Below are 10991 nucleotides of genomic sequence, written 5' to 3' on the forward strand. Positions count from 1 at the left end.
TTTTATAATCCTCTAATTCCTAATTAATGCCAGCTTGGAGATGGTAATATTTACTGTTGTGTCAGAGGTGCAGTTGTTGGGAGGCATGTGAGCGTGACCCAGACGGGTTGTGTTAGCCAGTGTTGACATGGGGAGGTCGGGAGCACAAGGGCAGTGTGGTGAGGAACGGATGAGAGAAGTTTGTTGTGGTTATAAGGTTCTGTGTAAACACTAGATGTGTCTCCATTATGGACAGGTATGGGGTGTGTGTGTGTCTCTCTCTCTCTCTCTCTCTCTCTCTCTCTCTCTCTCTCTCTCTCTCTCTCTCTCTCTCTCTCTCTCTCTCTCTCTCTCTCTCTCTCGCTCTCTCTCTCTCTCGCTCTCTCTCTCTCTCGCTCTCTCTCTCTCTCTCGCTCTCTCTCTCTCTCGCTCTCTCTCTCTCTCGCTCTCTCTCTCTCTCTCTCTCTCTCTCTCTCTCTCTCTCTCTCTCTCTCTCTCTCTCTCTCTCTCTCTCTCTCTCTCTCCCTCTCTCTCTCTCTCTCTCTCTCTCTCTCTCTCTCTCTCTCTCTCTCTCTCTCTCTCTCTCTCTCTCTCTCTCTCTCTCTCTCTCTCTCTCTCGCTCTCTCTCTCTCTCGCTCTCTCTCTCTCTCTCTCTCTCTCTCTCTCTCTCTCTCTCTCTCTCTCTCTCTCTCTCTCTCTCTCTCTCTCTCTCTCTCTCTCTCTCTCTCTCTCTGTCTCTCTCTCTCTTCCCCTATTGCTTCATGTTCTCTGCATCACTGCCTTTTAGTCGCGAGAGTTTGAGTTGAATGGCTGCGTGGTGTCCCGTCCCCGGAGTGGCTGCGTAGTTCCAGCACGTCTTACTGCCCCCCAGGTGGCCGCGAGGGTGCTCCCCCCCCCCCCCTGGTGGTAGCGAGGGTGAAGGTGAGCGTGAGGCGGCCACCCTTCCCACTCCCATATTAAGGGGAGGTCAGCCTGGGCTTGTGCATTCACCTCCGGGGGTCACGTCAACGCGGGCTGGTGCCTCTCCTCCGTGCAGTGTGAGGCGCCGCACTCAACACGTCCCGGGGCTTTGTCTCATAGGCCATCATAGATTGTGAGGACACGGCAGAAGGATTATATAGTTGTCCCCGGCCATAGTATAGTTCTCCCCGGCCATAGTATAGTTGTTCCTGACCATAGTATAGTTGTTCCCGGCCATAGTATAGTTGTTCCCGGCCATAGTATAGTTGTTCCCGGCCATAGTATAGTTGTTCCTGACCATAGTATAGTTGTTCCTGGCCATAGTATAGTTGTTCCCAGCCATAGTATAGTTGTTCCTGGCCATAGTATAGTTGTTCCTGGCCATAGTATAGTTGTTCCCAGCCATAGTATAGTTGTTCCCGGCCATAGTATAGTTGTTCCTGGCCATAGTATAGTTGTTCCTGGCCATAGTATAGTTGTCCCCGGCCATAGTATAGTTGTTCCCGGCCATAGTATAGTTGTCCCCGGCCATAGTATAGTTGTTCCTGGCCATAGTATAGTTGTCCCCGGCCATAGTATAGTTGTTCCCGGCCATAGTATAGTTGTTCCTGGCCATAGTATAGTTGTCCCCGGCCATAGTATAGTTGTCCCCGGCCATAGTATAGTTGTTCCCGGCCATAGTATAGTTGTTCCCGGCCATAGTATAGTTGTTCCTGGCCATAGTATAGTTGTTCCCAGCCATAGTATAGTTGTTCCCAGCCATAGTATAGTTGTTCCTGGCCATAGTATAGTTGTTCCCAGCCATAGTATAGTTGTTCCCGGCCATAGTATAGTTGTTCCCGGCCATAGTATAGTTGTTCCCGGCCATAGTATAGTTGTTCCCGGCCATAGTATAGTTGTTCCCGGCCATAGTATAGTTGTTCCCGGCCATAGTATAGTTGTTCCCAGCCATAGTATAGTTGTTCCCGACCATAGTATAGTTGTTCCTGGCCATAGTATAGTTGTTCCCAGCCATAGTATAGTTGTTCCCGGCCATAGTATAGTTGTTCCCAGCCATAGTATAGTTGTTCCCAGCCATAGTATAGTTGTTCCGGGCCATAGTATAGTTGTTCCCGGCCATAGTATAGTTGTTCCCGGCCATAGTATAGTTGTTCCCAGCCATAGTATAGTTGTTCCCAGCCATAGTATAGTTGTCCCTGGCCATAGTATAGTTGTTCCCGGCCATAGTATAGTTGTTCCCGGCCATAGTATAGTTGTTCCCAGCCATAGTATAGTTGTTCCTGGCCATAGTATAGTTGTTCCTGGCCATAGTATAGTTGTTCCCGGCCATAGTATAGTTGTTCCCAGCCATAGTATAGTTGTTCCTGGCCATAGTATAGTTGTTCCCAGCCATAGTATAGTTGTTCCTGGCCATAGTATAGTTGTTCCTGGCCATAGTATAGTTGTTCCTGGCCATAGTATAGTTGTTCCCGGCCATAGTATAGTTGTTCCTGGCCATAGTATAGTTGTTCCTGGCCATAGTATAGTTGTTCCCGGCCATAGTATAGTTGTTCCCAGCCATAGTATAGTTGTTCCTGGCCATAGTATAGTTGTTCCTGGCCATAGTATAGTTGTTCCTGGCCATAGTATAGTTGTTCCCGGCCATAGTATAGTTGTTCCCGGCCATAGTATAGTTGTTCCTGGCCATAGTATAGTTGTTCCTGGCCATAGTATAGTTGTTCCTGGCCATAGTATAGTTGTTCCTGGCCATAGTATAGTTGTTCCCAGCCATAGTATAGTTGTTCCCGGCCATAGTATAGTTGTTCCCAGCCATAGTATAGTTGTTCCTGGCCATAGTATAGTTGTTCCTGGCCATAGTATAGTTGTTCCCAGCCATAGTATAGTTGTTCCTGGCCATAGTATAGTTGTTCCCAGCCATAGTATAGTTGTTCCCGGCCATAGTATAGTTGTTCCCAGCCATAGTATAGTTGTTCCCAGCCATAGTATAGTTGTTCCGGGCCATAGTATAGTTGTTCCCGGCCATAGTATAGTTGTTCCCGGCCATAGTATAGTTGTTCCCAGCCATAGTATAGTTGTTCCCAGCCATAGTATAGTTGTCCCTGGCCATAGTATAGTTGTTCCCGGCCATAGTATAGTTGTTCCCGGCCATAGTATAGTTGTTCCCAGCCATAGTATAGTTGTTCCTGGCCATAGTATAGTTGTTCCTGGCCATAGTATAGTTGTTCCCGGCCATAGTATAGTTGTTCCCAGCCATAGTATAGTTGTTCCTGGCCATAGTATAGTTGTTCCCAGCCATAGTATAGTTGTTCCTGGCCATAGTATAGTTGTTCCTGGCCATAGTATAGTTGTTCCTGGCCATAGTATAGTTGTTCCCGGCCATAGTATAGTTGTTCCTGGCCATAGTATAGTTGTTCCTGGCCATAGTATAGTTGTTCCCGGCCATAGTATAGTTGTTCCCAGCCATAGTATAGTTGTTCCTGGCCATAGTATAGTTGTTCCTGGCCATAGTATAGTTGTTCCTGGCCATAGTATAGTTGTTCCCGGCCATAGTATAGTTGTTCCCGGCCATAGTATAGTTGTTCCTGGCCATAGTATAGTTGTTCCTGGCCATAGTATAGTTGTTCCTGGCCATAGTATAGTTGTTCCTGGCCATAGTATAGTTGTTCCCAGCCATAGTATAGTTGTTCCCGGCCATAGTATAGTTGTTCCCAGCCATAGTATAGTTGTTCCTGGCCATAGTATAGTTGTTCCTGGCCATAGTATAGTTGTTCCCAGCCATAGTATAGTTGTTCCTGGCCATAGTATAGTTGTTCCCAGCCATAGTATAGTTGTTCCCGGCCATAGTATAGTTGTTCCCAGTCATAGTATAGTTGTTCCTGGCCATAGTATAGTTGTCCCCGGCCATAGTATAGTTGTTCCTGGCCATAGTATAGTTGTCCCCGGCCATAGTATAGTTGTTCCTGGCCATAGTATAGTTGTTCCCGGCCATAGTATAGTTGTTCCTGACCATAGTATAGTTGTTCCCGGCCATAGTATAGTTGTTCCCGGCCATAGTATAGTTGTTCCTGACCATAGTATAGTTGTTCCTGGCCATAGTATAGTTGTTCCTGGCCATAGTATAGTTGTTCCCGGCCATAGTATAGTTGTTCCTGACCATAGTATAGATGTTCCTGGCCATAGTATAGTTGTTCCCGGCCATAGTATAGTTGTTCCCGGCCATAGTATAGTTGTTCCTGACCATAGTATAGTTGTTCCTGGCATTTGTATAGTTGTTCCTGGCCATAGTATAGTTGTTCCCGGCCATAGTATAGTTGTTCCTGACCATAGTATAGTTGTTCCTGGCCATAGTATAGTTGTTCCTGGCCATAGTATAGTTGTTCCTGGCCATAGTATAGTTGTTCCTGGCCATAGTATAGTTGTTCCTGACCATAGTATAGTTGTTCCTGACCATAGTATAGTTGTTCCTGGCCATAGTATAGTTGTTCCTGGCCATTGTATAGTTGTTCCTGGCCATAGTATAGTTGTTCCCGGCCATAGTATAGTTGTTCCTGACCATAGTATAGTTGTTCCCGGCCATAGTATAGTTGTTCCTGACCATAGTATAGTTGTTCCTGGCCATAGTATAGTTGTTCCTGGCCATTGTATAGTTGTTCCTGGCCATAGTATAGTTGTTCCCGGCCATAGTATAGTTGTTCCTGACCATAGTATAGTTGTTCCTGGCCATTGTTTAGTTGTTCCTGGCCATAGTATAGTTGTTCCCGGCCATAGTATAGTTGTTCCTGACCATAGTATAGTTGTTCCTGGCCATAGTATAGTTGTTCCTGGCCATAGTATAGTTGTTCCTGGCCATAGTATAGTTGTTCCTGGCCATAGTATAGTTGTTCCTGGCCATAGTATAGTTGTTCCCGGCCATAGTATAGTTGTTCCTGGCCATAGTATAGTTGTTCCTGGCCATAGTATAGTTGTTCCTGGCCATAGTATAGTTGTTCCTGGCCATAGTATAGTTGTTCCTGGCCATAGTATAGTTGTTCCTGGCCATAGTATAGTTGTTCCCGGCCATAGTTTAGTTGTTCCTGACCATAGTATAGTTGTTCCTGGCCATAGTATAGTTGTTCCTGGCCATAGTATAGTTGTTCCTGGCCATAGTATAGTTGTTCCTGGCCCTTATATACATGTTGAGCGTCGTGTACATGTTGCTGACTCTCCACAGAGCGTCGACGCGGCTGCTGCTCCTTGCGTCGCCTGTTTACCAACCACTTGGGCTGGACGGTAGAGCGATGGTCTCGCTTCATGCAGGTCAGTGTTCAATCCCCGACTGTCCATAAGTTGTTGGGCACCATTCCTTACCCCCGACCCATCCCAAATCCTTATCCTGACCCCCTCCAAGTGCTATATAGCCGTAATGGTTTGGTGCATTCTTCTGATAGTTCTCTTCCCTTCTATTGTACATGACGAGTGAGGTAATTTGTTCCTTCTGTTGTCATTCAGGACCATTATCAAGTCCTGGACCATTATCAAGTCCTGGACCATTATCAAGTCATGGACCATTATCAAGTCCTGGACCATTATCAAGTCCTGGACCATTATCAAGTCCTGGACCATTATCAAGTCCTGGACCATTATCAAGTCCTGGACCATTATCAAGTCCTGGACCATTATCAAGTCCTGGACCATTATCAAGTCATGGACCATTATCAAGTCCTGGACCATTATCAAGTCCTGGACCATTATCAAGTCCTGGACCATTATCAAGTCCTGGACCATTATCAAGTCATGGACCATTATCAAGTCCTGGACCATTATCAAGTCCTGGACCATTATCAAGTCCTGGACCATTATCAAGTCCTGGACCATTATCAAGTCTTGTACCATTATCAAGTCCTGGAGCATTATCAAGTCCTGGACCATTATCAAGTCCTGTACAATTATCAAGTCAAGGACAATTATCAAGTCCTGTCCCATTATCAAGTCTTGTACCATTATGAAGTCCTGAACCATTATCAAGTCCTGTACAATTATCAAGTCCTGAACCTTTATCAAGTCCTGTACCATTATCAAGTCCTGGACCATTATCAAGTCATGAACCATTATCAAGTCCTGTATCATTATCAAGTCCTGGACCATTATCAAGTCCTGTACAATTATCAAGTCTTATACCATTATCAAGTCCTGGACCATTATCAAGTCCTGAACCATTATCAAGTCCTGAACCATTATCAAGTCTTGTACCATTATCAAGTCCTGTACCATTATCAAGTCCTGTACCATTACCAAGTCTTGTACCATTATCAAGTCCTGGACCATTATCAAGTCCTGAACCATTATCAAGTCCTGAACCATTATCAAGTCCCGGATCATTATCAAGTCCTGGACCATTATCAAGTCCTGGACCATTATCAAGTCCTGGACCATTATCAAGTCCTGAACCATTATCAAGTCTTGTACCATTATCAAGTCCTTTACAATTATCAAGTCCTGAACCATTATCAAGTCTTGTACCATTATCAAGTCCTGTACCATTATCAAGTCCTGGACCATTATAAAGTCCTGAACCATTATCAAGTCCTGTACCATTATCAAGTCCTGGACCATTATCAAGTCCTGTACAATTATCAAGTCTTGTACCATTATCAAGTCCTGGACCATTATCAAGTCCTGAACCATTATCAAGTCCTGAACCATTATCAAGTCTTGTACCATTATCAAGTCTTGTACCATTATCAAGTCCTGTACCATTATCAAGTCTTGTACCATTATCAAGTCCTGGACCATTATCAAGTCCTGAACCATTATCAAGTCCTGAACCATTATCAAGTCCTGGATCATTATCAAGTCCTGGAACATTATCAAGTCCTGGACCATTATCAAGTCCTGGACCATTATCAAATCCTGAACCATTATCAAGTCTTGTACCATTATCAAGTCCTTTACAATTATCAAGTCCTGAACCATTATCAAGTCTTGTACCATTATCAAGTCCTGTACCATTATCAAGTCCTGAACCATTATCAAGTCCTGTACAATTATCAAGTCCTGTACCATTATCAAGTCTTGTACCATTATCAAGTCCTGAATCATTATCAAGTCCTGGACTATTATCAAGTCTTGTAACATTATCAAGTGCTACACCATTATCAAGTCTTGTACCATTATCAAGTCCTGAATCATTATCAAGTCTTGTACCATTATCAAGTCCTGAACCATTATCAAGTCCTGGACCATTATCAAGTCCTGGACCATTATCAAGTCTTGTACCATTATCAAGTCCTGGACCATTATCAAGTCCTGAACCATTATCAAGTCCTGGACCATTATCAAGTCCTGAACCATTATCAAGTCCTGAACCATTATCAAGTCCTGAACCATTATCAAGTCCTGGATCATTATCAAGTCCTGGACCATTATCAAGTTCTGGACCATTATCAAGTCCTGGACCATTATCAAGTCCTGAACCATTATCAAGTCTTGTACCATTATCAAGTCCTTTACAATTATCAAGTCCTGAACCATTATCAAGTCTTGTACCATTATCAAGTCCTGTACCATTATCAAGTCCTGAACCATTATCAAGTCCTGTACAATTATCAAGTCCTGTACCATTATCAAGTCTTGTACCATTATCAAGTCCTGAATCATTATCAAGTCCTGGACTATTATCAAGTCTTGTAACATTATCAAGTGCTACACCATTATCAAGTCTTGTACCATTATCAAGTCCTGAATCATTATCAAATCTTGTACCATTATCAAGTCCTGGACCATTATCAAGTCCTGGACCATTATCAAGTCTTGTACCATTATCAAGTCCTGGACCATTATCAAAACCTGAACCATTATCAAGTCCTGAACCATTATCAAATCCTGGACCATTATCAAGTAATGAACCATTATCAAGTCCTGGACCATTATCAAGTCCTGAACCATTATCAAGTCCTGAACCATTATCAAGTCCTGAACCATTATCAAGTCCTGAACTATTATCAAGTCCTGAACCATTATCAAGTCTTGTATCATTATCAAATCCTGGACCATGATCAAGTCCTGAACCATTATCAAGTCCTGAACCATTATCAAGTCCTGGACCATTATCAAGTCCTGGACCATTATCAAGTCCTGAACCATTATCAAGTCATGTACAATTATCAGGTCTTGGACCATTATCAAGTCCTGTACATTTATCAAGTCCTGAACCATTATCTTGTCCTGGACCATTATCAAGTCCTGGACCATTATCAAGTCCTGGACCATTATCAACTCCTGGACCATTATCTAGTCTTGTATCATTATCAAGACCTGAACCATTATCAAGTCCTAGACTATTATCAAGACCTGAACCATTATCAAGTTCTGGACCATTATTAAGTCCTGGACCGTTATCAATTCTTGGACACTTATCAAGTCCTGGACCATTATCAAGTCCTGGACCGTTATCATGTCCTGGACTGGTATCAAGTCCTGGACCGGTATCAAGTCCTGGACCAGTATCAAGTCCTGGCCAATTATCAAGTCCTGGACCGGTATCAAGTCCTGGATAATTATCAAGTCCTGGAAAATTATCAAGGCCTGGACAATTATCAAGTCCAAGACCATTATCAAGTCCTGGACAATTATCAAGTCCAGAACCATTATCAAGTCCTGGACAATTATCAAGTCCAGGACCATTATCAAGTCCTGGACAATTATCAAGTCCTGGACCGTTATCAAGTCCTGGACCATTATCAAGTCCAGGACCATTATCAAGTCCTGGACAATTATCAAGTCCAGGACCATTATCAAGTCCTGGACCATTATCAAGTCCTGGACCATTATCAAGTCCTGAACAATTATCAAGTCCCGGACTGGTATCAAGTCCTGGACCATTATCAAGTCCTGGACCATTATCAAGTCCTTAACCATTATCAAGTCCTGGACCATTATCAAGTCCTGAACTATTATCAAGTCCTAGACAATTATGAAGTCCTGAACCATTATCAAGTCCTGGACCATTATCAAGTCCTGAACCATTATCAAGTCCTGGACCATTATCAAGTCCTGAACCATTATCAAGACCTGAACCATTATCAAATCCTGTACCATTATCAAGTCTTGTACCATTATCAAGTCTTGTACCATTATCAAGTCTTGTACCATTATCAAGTCTTGTAACATTATCAAGTCTTGTACCATTATCAAGTCTTGTACCATTATCAAGTCTTGTAACATTATCAAGTCTTGTAACATTATCAAGTCCTACACCATTATCAAGTCCTGTAAAATTATCAAGTCCTGAACCATTATCAAGTCCTGGACCATTATCAAGTCCTGGATCATTATCAAGTCCTGGACCATTATCAAGTCCTGGACCATTATCAAGTCCTAGACCATTATCAAGACCTGAACCATTATCAAGTTCTGGACCATTATTAAGTCCTGGACCGTTATCAATTCTTGGACACTTATCAAGTCCTGGACCATTATCAAGTCCTGGACCGTTATCATGTCCTGGACTGGTATCAAGTCCTGGACCGGTATCAGGTCCTGGACCGGTATCAAGTCCTGGCCAATTATCAAGTCCTGGACCGGTATCAAGTCCTGGACAATTATCAAGTCCTGGAAAATTATCAAGGCCTGGACAATTATCAAGTCCAGGACCATTATCAAGTTCTGGACAATTATCAAGTCCAGAACCATTATCAAGTCCTGGACAATTATCAAGTCCAGGACCATTATCAAGTCCTGAACAATTATCAAGTCCTGGCCAATATCAAGTCCTGGACCGTTATCAAGTCCTGGACCATTATCAAGTCCAGGACCATTATCAAGTCCTGGACAATTATCAAGTCCAGGACCATTATCAAGTCCTGGACCATTATCAAGTCCTGGACCATTATTAAGTCCTGGACAATTATCAAGTCCCTGACTGGTATCAAGTCCTGGACCATTATCAAGTCCTGTACCATTATCAAGTCCTGAACCATTATCAAGTCCTGGACCATTATCAAGTCCTGGATCATTATCAAGCCCAGGACAATTATCAAGTCCTGGACCATTATCAAGTCCTTGACAATTATCAAGTCCTGGACCATTATCAAGTCAAGGACCATTATCAAGTCCTGGACAATTATCAAGTCCTGGACAATTATCAAGTCCTGGACAATTATCAAGTCCAGGACCATTATCAAGTCATGGACAATTATCAAGTCCAGGACCATTATCAAGTCCTGGACAATTATCAAGTCCAGGGCCATTATCAAGTCCTGGACAATTATCAATTCCTGGACCGTTATCAAGTCCTGGACCATTATCAAGTCCAGGACCATTATCAAGTCCTGGACAATTATCAAGTCCAGGACCATTATCAAGTCCTGGACCATTATCAAGTCCTGAACAATTATCAAGTCCCGGACTGGTATCAAGTCCTGGACCATTATCAAGTCCTGGACCATTATCAAGTCCTGAACCATTATCAAGTCCTGGACCATTATCAAGTCCTGGACCATTATCAAGTCCTGAACTATTATCAAGTCCTGGACAATTATGAAGTCCTGAACCATTATCAAGTCCTGGACCATTATCAAGTCCTTAACCATTATCAAGTCCTGGACCATTATCAAGTCCTGAACCATTATCAAGACCTGAACCATTATCAAATCCTGTACCATTATCAAGTCTTGTACCATTATCAAGTCTTGTACCATTATCAAGTCTTGTACCATTCTCAAGTCTTGTAACATTATCAAGTCTTGTACCATTATCAAGTCTTGTACCATTATCAAGTCTTGTAACATTATCAAGTCTTGTAACATCATCAAGTCCTACACCATTATCAAGTCCTGTACAATTATCAAGTCCTGGACCATTATCAAGTCCTGGACCATTATCAAGTCCTGGACCATTATCAAGTCCTGGACCATTATCAAGTCCTAGACCATTATCAAGACCTGAACCATTATCAAGTTCTGGACCATTATTAAGTCCTGGACCGTTATCAATTCTTGGACACTTATCAAGTCCTGGACCATTATCAAGTCCTGGACCGTTATCATGTCCTGGACTGGTATCAAGTCCTGGAC

The 10991-nt window shown here is 43.1% G+C and overlaps 1 protein-coding gene across 1 annotated transcript in view; it reads right to left on the reverse strand.

The window, feature by feature from the left end:
* Positions 1-6016: 6016 nt before the first annotated feature.
* LOC138369957 (putative per-hexamer repeat protein 5) overlaps positions 6017-10991 on the reverse strand; it is an 8731-nt gene continuing 3756 nt past the window's right edge. The window contains exons 2-13 of the mRNA XM_069333711.1: positions 10860-10991; positions 10632-10805; positions 10236-10391; positions 9313-9618; positions 9067-9186; positions 8833-8952; positions 8131-8574; positions 7879-8052; positions 7465-7746; positions 6907-7098; positions 6511-6612; positions 6017-6270 (exon numbers count right to left, since the gene is read on the reverse strand). The exon at positions 10860-10991 is cut by the window's right edge and continues 174 nt beyond it. Of these exons, the coding sequence (XP_069189812.1) occupies positions 6017-6270; positions 6511-6612; positions 6907-7098; positions 7465-7746; positions 7879-8052; positions 8131-8574; positions 8833-8952; positions 9067-9186; positions 9313-9618; positions 10236-10391; positions 10632-10805; positions 10860-10991 (2456 nt within the window). The remainder of the gene's footprint in view (positions 6271-6510; positions 6613-6906; positions 7099-7464; positions 7747-7878; positions 8053-8130; positions 8575-8832; positions 8953-9066; positions 9187-9312; positions 9619-10235; positions 10392-10631; positions 10806-10859) is intronic.

Source organism: Procambarus clarkii, chromosome 30, assembly GCF_040958095.1.
Source record: "Procambarus clarkii isolate CNS0578487 chromosome 30, FALCON_Pclarkii_2.0, whole genome shotgun sequence".
NCBI classification, from domain to species: Eukaryota; Metazoa; Arthropoda; class Malacostraca; order Decapoda; family Cambaridae; genus Procambarus; species Procambarus clarkii.